At 44.6% G+C, this 20,697-nt stretch overlaps 1 protein-coding gene across 1 annotated transcript in view; it reads right to left on the bottom strand.

Moving 5' to 3' along the window:
• Window positions 1-8,163: 8,163 nt before the first annotated feature.
• The window catches only part of LOC144782926 (maestro heat-like repeat-containing protein family member 1), a 73,953-nt gene continuing 61,419 nt past the window's right edge, over window positions 8,164-20,697 (bottom strand). The window contains exons 7-9 of the mRNA XM_078662162.1: window positions 11,055-11,138; window positions 10,313-10,384; window positions 8,164-8,696 (exon numbers count right to left, since the gene is read on the bottom strand). Coding sequence (XP_078518288.1) covers window positions 10,319-10,384; window positions 11,055-11,138 — 150 coding nt within the window. The 3' untranslated portion in view covers window positions 8,164-8,696; window positions 10,313-10,318. The remainder of the gene's footprint in view (window positions 8,697-10,312; window positions 10,385-11,054; window positions 11,139-20,697) is intronic.

Genomic DNA, 20,697 nt, shown 5'->3' with positions numbered 1-20,697 from the left:
ACCACCTGCAGCACAAGAGGGTACAGCTTCCTTCTGCCCTTTGAGCTGATGTTCTAATCGAGTGGCAGCTTTCTTAACGCAAGTGGCAGGCTTCTCAATGTGAGCGGTAATCACCTGCTGTGACCGCCCGTGTTGAGAAATCTCCCCGGAAGATAGTCTAGCGGCGGATTTTCCTAGCTTGCTCTTGCCAAATTAACATTGGCAACCCATCCGAGTGGAGAATCTCAGTTCCATGCTACTACACAGAGTTTTTTCGAAACTCTGCACTCTGTGCGGAGAGCAGAGTGGGGAAAACTCTGCAAACTCCGCGACTTGGACTGACCCAAGTGAATTAATAGACAAAGATCAGTGGGTCCCTGTGTTTCAAACTTTTGAATGTGATTGGAGAAACATGTTTAATCCAGATCTTAAATTCTGCATAGAAAAACCTTGCTAAGTGTGATTTTTCATGAGTGACGAATGGTGATGCAATGGGCCCCACACCTACTTAGTTTTGAAACTCGATCTTGAAGGATTACTGTGTAGCCAAGAATATATGAGAGTTCTCAATAAAGGCAAGAGTGTTTTATTATCTTTTTAAAAAAAAAATTATTTACTGCAAAGGGCCCTAAAAATAGATTACATACAAAAAATGTACAATGTTTATATTCAGTCGGTCTGGGAAACAGCATTCGCAATACAAATATTTTAAGGAGTCCGATCCACATTACAAATAGTAGGCAATTTAAAATTCATCATGGCTGCACAATAACTATTTACAACTGCTTAATATTGCTCAGGTTGTGATGAACCAACGTGTCAAGACTGATATCAGTTAATTATTTGATGTAGGAGCCCCAGACCGGAGGAAGCTAAACTTCGTTGTCATTCAAGGTTGTCCTCAACCGTACTCCTGAGATAGGGTCATCATCCTTCACCAAATCACAAAAGTCGAATCTTCGTGTTTCTCTATGGCGGGTGAAGCTTTACTGTTCAATGATTTCTAATGGTTCTCTGCATGTCCTCTGGTGGGATACGGTGTTGCAGCTCAGAGTGCTTATCAGAAAGGGAGATGGTGAGGGATCCTCAATAAATGCTATCGGTGATATCAGCCACAGTGGTCCAAATCAAAGGCCAAAGAGATGGCACTTAGTCTGGTACCTGGAAGTTGAAAGGTACATGGTCAGATAGGTCAAGTAGGCAATTGTCCATCCTTACAGTTCAGCAAGCAATTGAGTCACCTAGAGCTCCTAAGATATATTTTGCCTTGTTTTCAACTTTGGCTTGCAAAGAATTTGAATACATTTAACCAAGGTGAAGGGGATTCAGCACTGAAAAGATTGTGCCTCTTCAAATATGACAAGAGATAAGTTAGTTTATAAAAATGTGCTGCCTTCAAATATTGTACTCCCGCAGCTGCCTCTGGCTCTCTTCAGTGTCACACCCTCTACTACACAGGAGCTACTCTACAGAATTGAAGACTCTGTGAAGTCCCTAAACAGGCAGCAGGTGTTTTGTAATCAGATGGATTATTTTTAACAATGTGATCCCGACCTGATAAATGCCAGTCTTAGACTCAAGGGGGCAGATACCCATGCTTACTCATGGCCCCCTCTTGCATCCGAGCTAGATTTTCAGAATTATTATGCTCTTCTTTTGAAATCGCAAAGCATCCATACTGGGATTACAGCCAAGCTCTTGGTGGCTGTATTTTCAGATGATACATCTATGAATTCATAAAAACAAAAAGGGCCTGATTCACAGAAGTAAAGGTCCACTGTCTTTCTCTTCTAAAAGGTTTTGCACCCAATCTTTCCCAACATAGACGTATTTCTGTGATGACAACTGCTTTGGACAACCTTACCCCAGAATCGCTCCTCCTCCAGCACCAATGGGATGTGATCCCTCAGTCACTCCATGTCCATTGTTGGTTACATATTTCTCTAAACTTGAAAACCTATGTATTTCGTTCCTTTTCAACACACCCAATTGTAATGTAATTTAAAACATTAATCAAAGGCCTTCTGTCAGAAGTGCTTCTGGAATTATGAGACTATGAAGGGCCTATTGTACTCTTGAACGTCTTGTACAAGAATATTGTGGCACACTAATGCCATGGACAAAATATCGAGTGACAAAATATTGAATGGTAAATGCAAAGAGGGGCAGATATATTTACCATTCTTAACTCCACATAAATGAAGACATATGTATATATATTTTTGGTTCACATATGTGGAATTAGGTACAGAAAATCTGTTCATATTTACCTTTTGATATTTTGGCTCGCTTTTTTGTCAGTTATATTAGTGTCCGACAATATCAATGTTCAGGAGGCACATTTGGCAGGCTATATTATGGGGCACAGTGAAAATTATGCAGCATAATTTATTACATTCTGTGAGAATACTATTCTGCTATTTTATCACACATTAATGCTGTTCTCCCAAAAAGCTTTGCCTCTCATATCCCAGTATAGCACGTGGGTGAGGTAATCTGGTGAGCAGTTAATGTTTGCCGTGGCGCAGCACCATGTGTTCTTTTTGATTATTCTAAACTATCAATACATTTATTTGTGGAAATCTGTAATCTATGTAGCATAGGGTGGATTATTTGGTAAGTACAGCAAACCCAAAATTGTATGGAAGAAGCGCCTGGCTACCCTCATGGGTGACAAGCAGCACTGTACAAATCCACCTTGCATTTACATTATATTCCAGTGACCCCATCGATTAGTGATGGTTTGTTGTGTGATCCTTTCAATCTGATAGTACTCACACTCTCACTGACATTGACAGAAAACAAAAGCATCAAAATCTTACCTCACCCTACTTAGAAAGTATGTAGTCGCACAACTTGAGAGTGTTTTTCATACTTTTGATCATGTCCTCGATCTGGTAGATAGAGAGAATGGAAACGAGAAGGCTATTTAGATGTGACAACATGCATAAAAGATGACTTATTTTTCTAAAAAAATAGTAAACTGTGGGCATTGCCAGTAACTAGTTGATCCCAGGGAATAGGAGATTGTTTTCTCTGTTGCTCATTGCCAATGCAGCTGAATCCTTTTCCTGGTTTAGAAGTGAGGATAGAAAAAGCTAAATTTGCTCCTACGGTGAAAGGGGATTTTCGATCCCATAGTTCCTTGCTCGTCCACAAATACGATCAACCCCTGTGTGCTTTCTTCTCTTCTCTCACAGAAGAGGTTAGTCTTGTAGTCAAGAAGGGTGATTGTTTGAATTAATTCCTGTTTCCAGAAAGAGATAGCTTACACCTCTATCCATTTTCACTGTGCACTAAAACCAGCGTTGAAGTTACGGAATCGGTTCTACATCTCTAAGGGTACCACTGGATGAGAGACTGAGTGAGTTACTACACCATTCACTCCTTCGTAATATTGTAATTAATTCCTTTTGTTTCTGAGAATGGAGTACAGTTTCCATGGGCAGTTATTCCTCTGGTATCTTGTGTATTTACTTTGTTTTGGGTAGATGGAATGGAAGCGACAGAGTTTGAGAGAGAGGGCACATGAACTTGATGGTATAGAACTTTAAAGAAGACTCACATGTTTCTCAGCTGCAATGGTGGGCATGTCGAAGGCATCCCTGTGTTCCGGTGGTGTTACTTCTTAAAGCAGAATAGAGGGATCCTGAAAATATAATTAAAATATCAGCATTACCAAGACCTTTGTCAACACATCTAGACTCTCATGAGTCTCACAGAGACAGAAGTCACAAAAGGCTGCACACCTCAAGAAACTAAAAAAACGAAGAGAAACATTTGTACAAGAAATCGCATACTATGTTCGATTCCTATTGGGCATTTCACGGCCTTAGCCCGTTGTGTTCATCCCCTTTAAAAGCAGAACTATTACTTTTGCGAGTAATGGATCAAAGATGCAGAAACAGTGAATAATGGTAAGCTGACAGTCTACAAGTGTGCTGCTACCAGAAGTGGTCACTCTGCTCTTGACTTAAGAAATTGTGTATCTCTTTCTAAACAATACAGTATCTACATTATCTGATGAATACCATCCTTGCTCCCAAAGTTGTTGCCTACCATTGAAAAATTACTCCGACCGACTACATTGTAAAGAGCATCAAGAAAGAAATTCCTGGGAGGTGTTGCCAAGTAGTGTAAGATGGAGGCTACATTTTACGCGAGCCCTGTGCCAGTTCCGAGAATCCTGCTGAATCCGACCCTTAGGCTAACCTTTTTTCAGCCGTAAGTACCGGTGCGGTGGCCCATATACTAACCACCTTTGGCCCACCGGAGCCCATCCAGGGAGCCCGGGATAAGAGACAATTTTGGCGATCGACAGTCTGGGTGTTCGTACGACCTGCCTGGAGACGTGTCTGCTAGTGACAAACATCACCTGAAGCTGTGAAATCACAATGGTGAACCTCCCTGTGCATCGACTCCTGGGTCGTGCAAGGGAGAGAAGACAGCCAAGTGGCCGGGGTGTGGCACGAAGCCACTTTCACTTCCAAGAGGTGGCTGGAAACAGCAGAACAGGTACCTTAGAGTGGAGGAGCCGGACTAGGCGCCACACGTGGCCAGGGCTGCAACTGTTGACTGGGCGAGTCAACTATGGAGCAACCTTTTCTCCGATGCAAACATCCATGTTGTGGCCCCTACTCTTGTACCATTTGCCCTACGCAAGCCCATGCAGGTAGCCGGGGATAAGAGAAAAGCATTAGGCAAACAACGACATGTCGGAAGACTGGACTGCTGCCAAGGTACCGATCCTGGAGCTGCAATCCCACAGCGACGATCCATCTTTACCTCCGTATTGACTCTTGGGGCACAAAGGAAAAAGCCACATGTGCCAATTATGAGTAAATTGATTCAAAATGCAAATACAAAAAGTAAAAAAAAAAAAAAAAACCCATTTAAAAAGACCACGTTCTGCCCCCTTTCACTTGCCCGTACTCCCTGCATCTACCGAAGTAGAGGACACTACTTCTCACACATCGCAGCAGAGACCTGGAATAGCCTCTCCATATACCTCCAGACAATCACCTCACTTTCAGAATTTGAAATGGCTTTCAAGACTGGCTGTTCGAATAAGCCTGTGGGGCCTGCAGGCTCATGAATACTCTATCAGGTGATTAGCCATGCTTTATAAATCCTGATTGATTGTTCGATTGACCATTTCCCTGACAAGCTTTGGTCTACTCAACTTCTCTACCCCGAGGGTCTAGTGTTAAAAGGGTATACTAGTTGCTCATTTTTTGGTTCATCTGTAAGCTTAGCCACAAGACACCATTGGTAAAAGGCTCTCATTGTTATAAATTAAGATCAGTAACAATTTTCTGTCTTGTGCCGCCTAAAAATGATACAACATGTCTTAAAGGCTACCTAAGAGACATCTCATTTAGCCCTGTAAGTTATAGTCAGTGGATTAATCGGTGTAGGAGTAACAAGTAAAGTGGGCCTTCTGCAATCTCAGTTCATGTAATACATATTGTCTCAGCTGTCAGTAAGCTTGTATAATCTCTTGTAGAATGTTTTTGCCGACCACTAATTACTGTTGGTCTCTTGGTAAGTGAGAGGTGTATTCTACTAATGCTGGGCATTGCTGACAGGTAACATTGATAGACTCGCCCACCCTGGCTCCATGTCATGTGGTAACCCTCCTTGATTTCACTTGTGATATCTATTTGCTCTGAATATGTTAAGAGAAGCTATTTGCATTGGTAATGATGATTTTGGGCAAGTATAATAGCAAGTAATCTTTTTTCATCATGTGTTATCATCGGCTACAGCTACAGCTACCCATTAATAATAGATTTAACGAGTGAACATGTCCCTGGAATGAATGTGACTCCTTCTTCTGTCAGTAGGAACTCTATTCCCTGCCAAGTAGGCTGTAACCACAGGATTCACTTTCTGGGGAATATTTACTTTATCAGCCACGATTTAGTAACATTGAGGTTTCTTTTGTATCTGTTACACTTAACAAGCCCTGATGGATAAGGGTGACAAATGCAAAAACAACAGTTGAAGGAGAGAATGCAGAACAATGTCATACATTCATCCCAGTACAGAGATATGGGCCTAAATCCATGTATGTATGTATGTATGTATGTATAGGCATTTATATAGCGCACTACTTACCCGTAGGGTCCCAAGGCGCTTCGACCGCTGCGAAACCCTTCCTGGCTTCCCTGAGAGATGGTCCCTTAATGGGTATCTCCAGGGTGAGACCAGGCATCCCCGGCGGTCTGGTGGGGCCGTTAGTGAAGATGAGGCAAGCTAATGCCCAGAGTTGCCGAGTGTGAACGCTGATCAGAGTGGGCACCGAGCCGAGAGAATTATCGAGTCCGCTGACCCTGGTCCAGAAACCTGCCGCGCCGGGAATCGAACCCTGGTCCCGGGCCGTCCTCTCGTTTTGCTCACCATGCCATTCCAGTTCAGACATGGCCATATGCAAATCAGTCTTGACCCTGTGCCCCATGGTAACAGTCCAGCCCAAATTGCCAAGCCAGGTCATCCCTGGACTAGAAAGAAGCATCCTAGGACCGGTTTCGGGCTTTCAGCCCTCATCAGCCAGGATATTTTGATTCCAGTGGCATGAAGAGCATGGGACTCACGTCTGAGCATACCTGTCCCACACGGAGGTGACAAATGCAAAATCAACAGTTTATGGACAGAATGCAGAACAATGTCACACATTCACCCCAGTACAGAGATCTGGGCCTAAATACATCGGTTTTTTTTTCACCATGCCATTCCAGTTTGAACCCAGCCATATGCAAATCAGTCTTGACCCTGTGCCCCATGGGAACAGTCCAGCTCGAACTGCCAAGCCAGGTCCTCCTTGGACTGGAAACAAGCATCCTAGGACCGGTTTCGGACTTTCAGCCACTGGAATCAAGCTATCCTCCTTAGGCCTTAAAGACTTGTACCCCAAAAGGCAGTTGGTATGGGACTTTAGTAAGGGAGAGTGCTGAATTAAGCCTGCCATAAAAAGCACCAAACCCTCACCCTGCTCATTTGATTCCATCCCTCCCACTTTTACAAAACAACAAGCAAATTCTCTCTCCCAAAGGACATTTTGAGACAGACAGTAACTGGGGTGGTTTACTAATTACATTGTCTCTGACAAATGCCAGAGAAGCCATATGACCCTCAGTTACATCTCTGCCTTCTTCTTAGAATGAGTCAAGAGTAGAAAAAGTCATTTGAGGTAACTTTTTTAAAGAATTGTCCCAAGAAAAATGTATGTGCCCATTACCCTGCTCCAGGATACTGCATAACAATTCAAAGAGTGAGATTATTTTTGTCCCTTGAAACACCCCTAATTGTGATGAGGGTTGAAAATATTTCAAGACCATTAATAAATGTGATCAACATTGATTGTGTTTATGGTAATTTGTGTAAATGTGGTTTCCTAGGTTCTTCATGGCTTTTTAATTGCTGGCATAAGCGTTTACATAACCAAGGGACAAATTGGTAGGCCTGGGCGGAGTTCACTAAGTCATAAAAAAACTCCACTGTGCTCCGCCAAGCTCCGCATGCGGCGGAGTGAGTTAAGTCACACTACAGATCTTTCGTACTGGAATTATTACAGCACACATGGCACCACCTGCAGCACAAGAGGGTACAGCTTCCTTCTGCCCCTTGAGCTGATGTTCTAATCGAGTGGCAGCTTTCTCAACGCAAGTGGCAGGCTTCTCAATGTGAGAGGTAATCACCTGCTGTGACCGCCCGTGTTGAGAAATCTCCCCGGAAGATAGTCTAGCGGTGGATTTTCCGAGCTTGCTCTTGACAAATGGCAACCCATCCGAGTGGAGAATCTCAGTTCCATGCTACTACACAGAGTTTTTTTTGAAACTCTGCTCTCTGTGCGGAGAGCAGAGTGGGGAAAACTCTGCAAACTCCGCGACTTGGACTGACCCAAGTGAATTAATAGACAAAGATCAGTGAGTCCCTGTGTTTCAAACTTTTGAATGTGATTGAAGAAACATGTTTAATCCAAATCTTAAATTCTGCATAGAAAAACCTTGCTGAGAGTCATTTTTCATGAGTGACGAATGGTGATGCAATGGGCCCCACACCTACTTAGTTTTGAAACTTGATCTTGAAGGATTACTGTGCAGCCAGGAATATATGAGAGTTCTCAATAAAGGCAAGAGTGATTTATTATCTTTAAAAAAAAAAAAATTACTGCAAAGGGCCCTAAAAATAGATTACATACAAAAATTGTACAATGTTTATATTCAGTGGGTCTGGGAAACAGCATTCGCGATACAAATATTTTAAAGAGTCCGATCCACATTACAAATAGTAGGCAATTTACAATTCATCATGGCTGTACAATAACTATTTACAACTGCTTAATATTGCTCAGGTTGTGATGAACCAACGTGTCAAGACTGATATCAGTTAATTATTTGATGTAGGAGCCCCAGACCGGAGGAAGCAAAACTTCGTTGTCATTCAAGGTTATCCTCAACCGTACTCCTGAGATAGGGTCATCAACATTCACCAAATCCCAAAAGTCGAATCTTCGTGTTTCTCTATGGCTGGTGAAGCTTTACTGTTCAATGATTTCTAATGGTTCTCTGCATGTCCTCTGGTGGGATACGGTGTTTCAGCTCTGAGTGCTTATCAGAAAGGGAGATTGTGAGGGATCCTCAATACATGCTATCGGTGATATCAGCGACAGTGGTCCGAATCAAAGGCCAAAGAGATGGCACTTAGGCTGGTACCTGGAATTTGAAAGGTACATGGTCAGATAGGTCAAGTAGGCAATTGTCCATCCTTACAGTGCAGCAAGCAATTGAGGCACCATGCGCTCTTAAGATATATTTTGCCTTGTTTCCAACTTTGGCTTGCAAAGAATTTGAATACATTTAACCAAGGTGAAGGGGATTCAGCACTGAAAAGATTGTGCCTCTTCAAATATGACAAGAGATAAGTTAGTTTATAAAAATGTGCTGCCTTCAAATATTGTACTCCCGCAACTGCCTCTTGCTCTGTTCATGGTCACACCCTCTACTACACAGGAGATACTCTACAGAATTGAAGACTCTGTGAAGTTCCTAAACAGGCAGTAGGTGTTTTGTAATCAGATGGATTATTTTTAACAATGTGATCCCGACCTGATAAATGCCAGTCTTAGACACAAGGGGGCAGATACCCATGTTTACTCATGGCCTCCTCTTGCATCCGAGCTAGATTTTCAGAATTAATATGCTCTTCTTTTGAAATCACAAAGCATCCATACTGGGATTGCAGCCAAGCTCTTGGTGGCTGTATTTTCAGATGATACATCTATGAATTCATAAAAACAAAAAGGGCCTCATTCACAAAAGTAAAGGTCCACTGTCTTTCTCTTCTAAAAGGTTTTGCACCCAATCTTTCCCAACGTAGACGTATTTCTGTGATGACAACTGCTTTGGACAACCCTACCCCAGAATCGCTCCTTCTCCAGCACCAATGGGATGTGATCCCTCAGTCTCTCCATGTCCATTGTTGGTTACATATTTCTCTACAGATTTCTCTAGACTTGAAAACCTATGTATTTCGTTCCTTTTCAACACACCCAATTGTAATGTAATTTAAAACATTAATGAAAGGCCTTCTGTCAGAAGTGCTTCTGGAATTATGAGACTATGAAGGGCCAATTGTACTCTTGAACGTCTTGTACAAGAATATTGTGGCACACTAATGCCATGGACAAAATATCGAGTGACAAAATATTGAATGGTAAATGCAAATAGGGGCAGATATATTTACCATTCTTAACTCCACATAAATGAAGACATATATATATATATTTCTGGTACACATATGTGGAATTAGGTATTAGTGTCCGACAATATCAATATTCAGGAGGCACATTTGGAAGGCTATATTATGGGGCACAGTGAAAATTATGCAGCATAATTTATTACATTCTGTGAGAATACTATTCTGCTATTTTATCACACATTAATGCTGTTCTCCCAAAAAGCTTTTGCCTCTCATATCCCAGTATAGCACGTGGCTGAGGTAATCTGGTGAGTAGTTAATGTTTGCCGTGGCGCAGCACCATGTGTTCTTTTTGATTATTCTAAACTATCAATACATTTATTTGTGGAAATCTGTAATCTATGTAGCATAGGGACGAATATTTGGTAAGTACAGCAAACCCAAAATTGTATGGAAGAAGCGACTGGCTACCCTCATGGGTGACAAGCAGCACTGTACAAATCCACCTTGCATTTACATTATATTCCAGTGACCCCATCGATTAGTGATGGTTTGTTGTGTGATCCTTTCAATCTGATAGTACTCACACTCTCACTGACATTAACAGAAAACAAAAGCATCAAAATCTTACCTCACCCTACTTAGAAAGTATGTAGTCGCACAACTTGAGAGTGTTTTTCATACTTTTGATCATGTCCTCGATCTGGTAGATAGAGAGAATGGAAAGGAGAAGGCTATTTAGATGTGAAAACATGCATAACAGATGACTTATTTTTCTAAAAAATAGTAAACTGTGGGCATTGCCAGTAACTAGTTGATCCCAGGGAATAGGAGATTGATTTCTCTGTTGCTCATTGCCAATGCAGCTGAATCCTTTGCCTGGTTTAGAGGTGAGGATAGAAAAAGCTAAATTTGCTCCTATGGTGAAAGGGGATTTTCGATCCCATAGTTCCTTGCTCGTCCACAAATACGATCAACCCCTGTGTGCTTTCTTCTCTTCTCTCACAGAAGAGGTTAGTCTTGTAGTCAAGAAGGGTGATTGTTTGAATTAATTCCTGTTTCCAGCAAGAGATAGCTTCCACCTCTATCCATTTACACTGTGCACTAAAACCAGCGTTGAAGTTACGAAATCGGTTCTAGATCTCTAAGGGTACCACTGGATGAGAGACTGAGTGAGTTACTACACCATTCACTCCTTGGTAATATTGTAATTAATTCCTTTTGTTTCTGAGAATGGAGTACAGTTTCAAGGGGCAGTTATTCCTCTGGTATCTTGTGTATTTACTTTGTTTTGGGTAGATGGAATGGAAGCGACAGAGTTTGAGAGAGAGGGCACATGAACTTGATGGTATAGAACTTTAAAGAAGACTCACATGTTTCTCAGCTGCAATGGTGGGCATGTCGAAGGCATCCCTGTGTTCCGGTGGTGTTACTTCTTCAAGCAGAATAGAGGGATCCTGAAAATATAATTAAAATATCAGCATTACCAAGACCTTTGTCAACACATCTAGACTCTCATGAGTCTCACAGAGACAGAAGTCACAAAAGGCTGCACACCTCAAGAAACTAAAAAAACTAAGAGAAACATTTGTACAAGAAATCGCATACTATGTTCGATTCCTATTGGGCATTTCACGGCCTTAGCCCGTTGTGTTCATCCCCTTTAAAAGCAGGACTATTACTTTTGCGAGTAATGGATCAAAGATGCAGAAACAGTGAATAATGGTAAGCTGACAGTCTACAAGTGTGCTGCTACCAGAAGTGGTCACTCTGCTCTTGACCCAAGAAATTGTGTATGTCTCTTTCTAAACAATACAGTATCTACGTTATCTGATGAATACCATCCTGGCTCCCAAAGTTCTCGCCTACTATTGACAAATTACTCCGACCGACTACATTGTAAAGAGCATCAAGAAAGAAATTACTGGGAGGTGTTGCCAAGTAGTGTAAGATGGAGCCCCGTGCCAGTTCCGAGAATCCTGCTAACCTTTTTTCAGCCGTAAGTACCGGTGCGGTGGCCCATATACTAATCACCTTTGGCCCACCGGAGCCCATCCAGGGAGCCCGGGATGAGAGACAATTTTGGCGATCGACAGTCTGGGTGTTCGTACGACCTGCCTGGAGACGTGTCTGCTAGTGACAAACATCACCTGAAGCTGTGAAATCACAATGGTGAACCTCCCTGTGCATCGACTCCTGGGTCGTGCAAGGGAGAGAAGACAGCCAAGTGGCCGGGGTGTGGCACGAAGCCGCTTTCACTTCCAAGAGGTGGCTGGAAACAGCTGAACAGGTACCTTAGAGTGGAGGAGCCAAACTGGGCGCCACACGTGGCCAGGGCTGCAACTGTTGACTGGGCCAGGGCTGCAACTGTTGACTGGGAGAGTCAACTATGGAGCAACCTTTTCTCGGATGCAAACATCCATGTTGTGGCCCCTACTCTTGTACCCTTTGTCCTACGCAAGCCCATGCAGGTAGCCAGGGATAAGAGAAAAGCATTAGGCAAACAACGACATGTCGGAAGACTGGACTGCTGCCAACGTACCGATCCTGGAGCTGCAATCCCACAGCGGTGATCCATCTTTACCTCCGTATTGACTCTTGGGGCACAAAGGAAACAGCCACATAGGAGGGGTGTGGTAGGGACCGCTTTTCATGTTTAGGCAGCCACATCGGATTGTGACAGCCAATGGGGGGGCAGTGACGGTCACACAAGCCCAGCCTTACTCCACGCCTGATCCCCGTGGCGTCTGGGCCAGTAAGACATGGCCTCACAGAAACAAGCGCGGGCAGATGTCCCTTGCATTGTGTGTAGGGAGGACCCTCCCAGCTGGTAGACCTGCCAGCTGGCGTCGGGGACCAGCACCCAGAGAAATTCCTCACAGAATAGTTCAGAACCAGGGTCCCGGATTGTGAGCTATCCCCCTACTTCGTTCTGGAAAGGGCACACAGAGCGCTGGCCCCATGCCCTCTGTCGGTGACGCAGCCTAGAGCCATTATCATTAGGGTACTGAACTTTTTAGGCAGAGACTGTATCCCACGGCAGGCACGCCAACATCCAGATGTCCTTTGCACCAACTCCAAGTTTATGCTCTTCCCCGATTACACAGTTAAGTGCAGCTCCTTCGTAAATGTTTCTTAGAGGTTAAGTGGAAAGTCAGGGCTATGTACATTGAATGTGCCGATGTACCCTGCCAAACTAAAAGTTATGTATCAGTAGGGAGCCATTTTTATTTTAAAGCCCGGAAGAGACCTGGATTTGAGCGTCGGAGATGAAACGACTGCCCATATCAACAAAGGAGCCAATGACATCTCGGGAGACTGAAGGGGGTCAACCATCCCACTCTAGGTTGAAATGCAGCAGACTGATAGGAGGCCAAATCTGGTTATAACAGGAGGATAAACATAGGGCATCCTCCTCATAGAGCTCTGGTGAGTACCAGGGAGAGGACCCTACTAGTGAATGATGAGATATTATTCAGCGGTATAGAGGAGGGGTTTAGTCCCCTTCCAGTTGCACGCTGGATGATTAAGAACTTCCTGTAATTAAATGGCAAAAAAAACGAAGTACTCATCTTCGGAGGTAAATCGGAGGTCTGGTCAATGGACTGGTGGCCCCCGGCCCTTGGAACCTGTCCCTCGCCGTCTCAAACCGCCCGCAATCTGGGCGTAATTCTTGACACCACTCTCTCCTTTGACAAACAAGTCAGCAGGACGGTTTCTACCTGTTGCGGTGTTTTAAGAATTTTGAGAAAGATCACGCACTACCTCTCCCCTGAAGCTCGGAAACAGATCACGGGGGCTCTCATCTCCCCGAGGCTTGATTACTGCAACACACTATATCTAGGCATAAATAAAAGATTAGTTCAACGCCTACAAATAGTGCAGAATGCAGCAGCCAGGTTTGTAGTGGATGCCCCTAGACGGTCATCTGGCTCTTCAATTAGAAAAAATCTGCATTGGCTCCCTGTGCAGGCCAGGATAAACGTTAAGGTCCTATGCCTTACCTACAGTGCTTTGCAAGGGTCTGGAGCCGAAGACATTAGGTCTCTTGTGTCCTTTTACGCTCCGGCCATGGCTCTTCGTTCTGCTAACAAGAACCTTCTATCTGTTCCTCGAACTGCCAAGGCCAGATGGGGAGGGAAGGCCTTCTTCTCCCTTGCCCCCAGATTGTGGAACATGCTTCCAGCTGAGCTCAAGGGCCAGGCATCCCTCGTGCTCTTCCGCAAAGCCTTAAAAACCTGGCTCTTTACAGAAGCTTACATGTAGTCGGCACATGTCTTTACATCTCAAACAGCGGTACCATCTTGATGCGCCTTGATGCCTATGGGCTAAGTTGCGCTTTACAAATTTTAACTCACTTATGTACAGCTACAAGTGTTTTCTCATTCACGGAGGGAGAAGAGACACATTGCCTCTGGGGAGAGGGGCTGGCACAAGGCAAACCACTCCCCACTACACAAGATTATTGTGGTTACTTTATTTTGATATAGTATTACATTGTATTGTATGTTGTTTCTATTAGGGTTGCTTTTGTAGAGGTGAAAAATGCTTCCACTTAGAGGTGTTGAGTAGAGGGTTGTTGGGGGGAGAGTTGGGTACTTTAGGGTTGATTTGGTCACAATACTACGTCTCATGCAAGACAGATTGCGACCCACAGTCAAAAGGGCGCAATGACCTGCTTGAAGCAGCACACGCCGCAATGTTAAAAAATGCATGTTTACCTTTGCATGCACGAAGCTGCAGGCACCGCGGGGTGCCTGCCGCTTCGTGCACGCAAAGGCAGGGGGGTACCATAGGTACCCCCCATGTGCACCCCCCCCTTCACCCCTGGGGGCCCGCAACGGGCCCCCGAAGGCAACACCATATGCCTTTCCACGGCGGAAATGCCGCCGTGGAAAGGCATATGACCGCAGCTATCCTAATATGGCTGGCGGTGTCTGATAGACACCGCCAGCCATGTTAGTGCTTTTCCGCCGAGGTCGGAAGGCGACCGCGGCGGAAAAGCGGCGGACAGAAAATAGATCCCCCAGCCATCCTAATCTGGCGGGGGGTCTTTTTCCAGTCCGCAGCGGATAATCCGCATCCTCCGGGTCGGCGGTGGATTCCGCCGGCCCGGAGGATGCGGATTATCCGCATTCATAATCGGCCCCTTAGTCTTTAATCATGCAGGGTTCACTAGGGGTTACTTTTCCCCTGATGGTCATGGGCACTATCTGATATGCCATAGATAGATATGTGGTGGTTACGGGCTTCCTGTTTGGCATTCCATTGGCAGTAGTGTCTGTGTATATTCCACCGCCCCTGCAGGCGACTACGATGAAAAATCTGATGACAGTTACCACCTTGGGCCTGGATGAGGAGCTTATCGTAGGGGGGATTTCAATGATGTCATGTACCTACAACTTGATTTGAAAAGAGGGGCTAAACCATTGCACCATAGGCGCAGTCCCTGTGGCTTTGTAATCCTTGGAGAGCAAAGAACATGTCGGCATGTGAGTTCACATATTATTCCTACTCTCATAGGTCACATTCAAGACTAGACTACTTTTTCCTCCCAGCTGCTGGACTCTGATAGTCATCAGGAGCTACAATTCATGCAGGGGTACTGTTGGGCCAATCACCGATTTAATTAACTATGGGGCTGGGGAGGTGTAGGTCTAACATGCACTGGAGCCTTTAGGTTGGGTGCATGAATGATGTTAGGTTTTAAGAACACATGAAGAAAAAGATAGAACTCTACTTAAGAGCAAGCTCCACAACAGAAGACTCCCTAATCACATTGTGGGAGGCAATGAAAGCAGTTCTTTGGGGGTTAATAATGGCAGACTCGCCATTCAGGCAACAGAGACCGAATTGCCACATCGCTGGAACGAGTGGCAAAGGGCTCCCATTGATCTTAAACCACTTCTGCTCAGGAGGCCTTGCGCTCTTTCACTTTTTAATCGGCTAAATTCGCCATTTAGTCACACACCGCTCACCTTGTCAATCACCCCCTTCCCCCGTCCACCACTGACGTAGTCAGATTGTTGCGGAGGGAAGGCGGGACCGGAAGTGATTACAACTTCCCCTCGCTTGCGGCGCAGGTTAGCAGGCGAGTTGTTCTGCCCACACTTAGTGCAAGAACTGAGCATTCACACGCGCTGGCAGACTCGCCATTCAGGTAACAGAGACTGAATTGCCACATCGCTGGAACGAGTGGCAAAGGGCTCCCATTGATTTTAAACCACTTCTGCTCAGCAGACCTAGCGCTCTTTCACTTTTTAATCAGCTAAATTCGCCATTTAGTCACACAGCGCTCACCTAGTCAAACACCCCCTTCCCCGGTCCACCACTGACGTAGTCAGATTGTTGTGGAGGGAAGGCGGGACCGTAAGTGATTATAACTTCCCCTCGCTTGCGGCGCAGGTTAGTTGGTCTACCCTGTTTTACCATAAAAGAACGATGCCATTCTGTTCGTGCAGAGGACGAGCGCAGCGGAAGCGCCAAAGGCGCGCCAAAGGCAAGCCCATCTGTGCCCGTCCGCGCCAGAACTGACCCAGGGCCAGGTATCGCTGCCCCCCCTCCCTCAGCCCCTAGAATTTACCCTCGGGAGAAACTACTACAACTCAGACAGGTCACAAATATACCATGCCTCCACTCATTTCCCTGGAGGAACGACAAAGCAACTGCGCTCACTGCTCCTACACTCTATCACTATCTCTAAAGATAATCTCACCCCCCATTAAGCACTCGATCAGCATGGCCCTGCTGAACTGCAGGCCCCTACCCAAACACTCCTTGGAAATCAATATGCTTCTCCAAGACACAGAACTAGATGTTCTGTTTCTGACAGAAACTTGGCTATCCACAAGCTCAGAGCCAGACATCGTTCAAGCCCTCCCCCCAGGATACCTCACCCAACGCCTCAACAGAATCACTGGGAAAGGCGGTGGAAATGGAATCATTCACAAAAGTCACCTCTCCTGCCGCATTCTCGACAGCCCAATTCTTGATTGTGAAAACGTTCACTTTATCATCCAACTCTCCCCTTTAAAATCACTTTTGGGCATTCTCCTGTACCGCCCACCAGGAGCACATGGACAGTTCTGTAGCTCCCTGAAGGAAGCCATCATCTCACGTGCCTGCTCCTCTTCCAACTTTACAATACTGGGAGATCTAAACCTCCACTTTGGGTCCTAACACTTGACCTGGTTTCCTACCACCTTCTCTTGAAAAGCCACCAAGCCACACATGTAAAAGGCCATTTACTAGACCCCATCTTCTCAAACATCACAGAATAAAAAATGAGTAAGTCCCTCCCCATCCCCTGGTCAGACCACTTCCTAGTACAATTCAATTTATTTTATTATGTTTTGGCTCTCGACGAGGGCCACATAAAATTCACAATACAAATTACATATCAGAAAAAAAAAAAAATTCAATCAACACACATAATACTAATTGCAACCATTGACAAATACACAAAAGAAAGCAATGGCAGACCTCTCCAAAACACCTTAATAAATAGCTAGAAAACCTTTAAAAAAATTAAAAATATGGAAGCAAAACATTTCATTTGGAGGACAGAATAGAAATTGTAGAAAAATATTCACATTAGAAATACCCAGTTGGAGACATATTGGTTTTAGCCATTTAAGCCGCAATGGGCGGAGTGCAGAGCAGATCAGCAAGACATGCATACGATCCTGAGTACTCAAGTTACAAAAATTGCACAAAGGAGAGGTGCCATACCACTTGGACAAAAGTAAATTTAGGGGCAATAGATCATATCGTAAAAGAAACCATAATCTGCAAACACCATGTGGCATATTCCATGTAGCATAGGGTTGGGCCAACTTCATAGAATAAGAATTAAGAAGGAGGTCACAACCCCTTTTTTCTTGTATTGTATTCTTATCTGTTAGAAAGCTTAGTTCCCACCATGCCTGTTTTAGCAAGAGTTTTATCTGTGTCGATGAGTGAAGGAACAGGACACTTTCATCTAACTTTAAGAGTGACACAGCTCTTCTAAAATTCCTTACTAATCGTGAGAACTCTTTAAAGTTGCCCAGCAATTCATTTTTGAGGAGGGCTCTCATTGACCCTAATTCGGCTCTAGCCAAGCAAACCACCCATCTTACCAGGGCACATAGTCCCTGAACCCAGCTGCTCCTAAGGCCGAGATCAAGCCTACATGCGGCCAAAGAGCACGCAGTGTTTAGGGTAGATAGGGATCTTAAGAGTTTCCCTTCAATTTTGTGACAAAAATCCCAGTGCTTCAGCTCTATGAGTTCTATGCCATATAATATCGTAGGAGGGATCTTTGCCCTGTACACCTCCAGTAAGCAGGCGAAGTGTCTTTTTCCGGTGGCAATATAAAGGGAATTTAAACCTTTGCCATGAGCGAGGGCTTTACGTGAACTATGCTCGATATGGGGCCTCTCACTCAAATTGGCCGCAATAATTTTACCCAAAAAGGTATAGGATTTAACAACCTCTAATTTCTGGCCACCAATAAACCATCCAAAGTTTTCAGAACGGCACTTCTTTTTCCCGGCAATACACATAATTTTACTTTTAGATATATTAATCTTCATATAATGGACATTAGCAAAAACATGTAGAGCTTGCAGCCGATTAGCAAGACCTTTGGGGGTTAAATCTAAAACAAGAATGTCATCGGCGTACATCAAGCAAGAAATAGGTGATCCCCCCACCACCGGAGCTATACCCGCACAAGCTGTCAAGGAAGCAGGAAGGTCTACAGTGTATAGGGAGAACAATAGTGGGGCCAAAAGACAGCCTTGTTTAAGGCCGTTCAAAGATGGAATTCTATGCGAAAGTCCCCTTTCGCCCCTTTGGAGAACACTGCACCACATTTCCGTATGGAGAGCTCGTAAAAGATCCAGTATATAACGTGGTAGACCAAGGGCTGCTAACTTTCTCCACAGCGTTCGACGATCAACTTTATCGAACGCCGTGGAAAAATCGATGAACGCAGCGAACACCACCCCCCCTCTCACACGTGTATATTTATCGGAAATCACATGTAGGGTGGTGAGATTGTCTAAAGTACTGTGCCCCCTACGGAATCCAGTTTGTTCAAATGGTAAAATATTATTCTCCACATTCCAATTATCAAGTAGAATTAAAATACATTTAGCAAAGACCTTTCCGACTGAGTCGAGGAGAGCAATCGTACGGTAGTTCATGGGGTTATCCCTAGCTCCCTTCTTAAAAATAGGGACCAATATACTTCCCCTCCACGAGGCCGGGACCATTTTAGTATCAAAGCAGGATTTAAACAATGGATAAAGGATCTTGCTCCATAGTAATGGTTCCTGCTTCAGAACCGTCATAGGGAGTTCGTCAGGTCCCATTGCGCCGGAGGAGCGCATGTTCTTAATGGCCATTTCTATTATTTTCTCTGTAGGATAATTAATCGGACCCTCAGATGTTAAATCAGGGTCACTATCTGCCGCCGATGTTACATTCCCTGCATACAACTTCCGGATGTAAGAGGACCATACTTCTTCAGAAATAGGGATGGGGAGAGGGCTCGCTCTAGTGCCACATCCCTTCCCAACTATGGACCAAAATTCTCTGGCTTTGCCATGTGCAACTGCTTCCCGCAAATTTATCCATACTGAGTCTTCCTTCTCCTTTTTTAGTCTCGCTTTTACTCTAGTTCTCCTTCTTTTTAACCTCGATATTTCTTTAGCTAATTCATCTGATCTACCTACAAATTGCTCGCGCACTAATTTATTTATTTCCTTATTCAGGATGCGCAATGCACTAGGAAAAGGTACCTTTTTCCTAGAACAACTAACCTTTTTTACATCTAAAATGATCTTCCTCATAAATTTTTCAAAGTTAACAATTTCGGAACCATACCACTCGTTTAATTCTAATATAGTTTTGCATAAAATACCATGCACACCTATAATGGCAGTTGGGTTCCAAAAACATCTACCCGAAGATCCACTTCCTAGTACCATTCCACTGGCAAACCAACACCGAACCCCCTCACGGGCCTCCACCTCGCTTCCCAGAATGCCCATGGTGAAAATTAGTCCCTGAGGACTGGAGACGCGGACTCGAAATCACCACCCCCTCATTCGAACCAGACCCAGTCTTAGCAGACGAGCAATTCTCCCACCTCTTACACGCGCGAAGTTTTCCTCATGAAGGCGTTTCACCAGGTCTAAAAGGTCTGGGGGAAAATCCATGTTTTTTAGGGCATCCCAAAGTTTAGCCCTGGGAACCATATCAAAAGCCGACCGAAGGTCGACAAAGGCCGCATATATGACCCCCCCGCCCAAAAAGACCACCTTCCAATATAGCATGGTTAGCCGAAACACCTGGTCTAGTGTACTAGTGCCTGACCTAAACCCTGCCTGCAGGGGGGAGAGTATGTTGTTTTGCTCAATCCACCCCTGTATTCTAGCTAGGGCCATTCGTGCTATCACTTTTTGGATTGTGTCGATCAGGCTGATTGGACGGTAATTTTTTGGTAAGGATCGATCCCCCTTTTTAAAAACCGGTATTATTTCAGCCCCTTTCCAAGACTGCGGTATTTTTTCCCCGGCTGCTATCGAATTAGCTAAGATAGTGATATAGGGGACCCACAAATCTAGGTTTAATTTGAAAAGGTCCGCTGGTACAGCGTCGATCCCTGGGGCTTTCCCGGACTGGATGGAGCCTAAGGCATGTTTGGTGTCAGAACAGCTAAAAACAAGTCTATTCTCGTGTGGTATTGGTTGGGTTCCTGGTGAGTGCACCTCAGCCGACTGGGGAACGTTCTGGATGGCAAATTGAGCAGAAAAGAATTTCACCCATTCTACCGCAGAAACATAATTTTCAGGGGATGATGTATCCGAGCCCCTGCCTCGCCTGACTATCTCCCAGAATCTGATTTGGTTGGAAGACTCACATGCATGAAGAAGGTCATGCCAATATGAGTCTTCCCAATCCCTTTTTGCTTCCCAAATGGTACGCTTATAGATCTGTCTCGCTGTTCTAATGGCAGGGGAGGTC

The sequence above is a fragment of the Lissotriton helveticus genome, chromosome 9, assembly GCF_964261635.1.
Source record: "Lissotriton helveticus chromosome 9, aLisHel1.1, whole genome shotgun sequence".
Classification (NCBI taxonomy): domain Eukaryota; kingdom Metazoa; phylum Chordata; class Amphibia; order Caudata; family Salamandridae; genus Lissotriton; species Lissotriton helveticus.
This window is presented reverse-complemented; position numbering and strand designations above follow the sequence as displayed.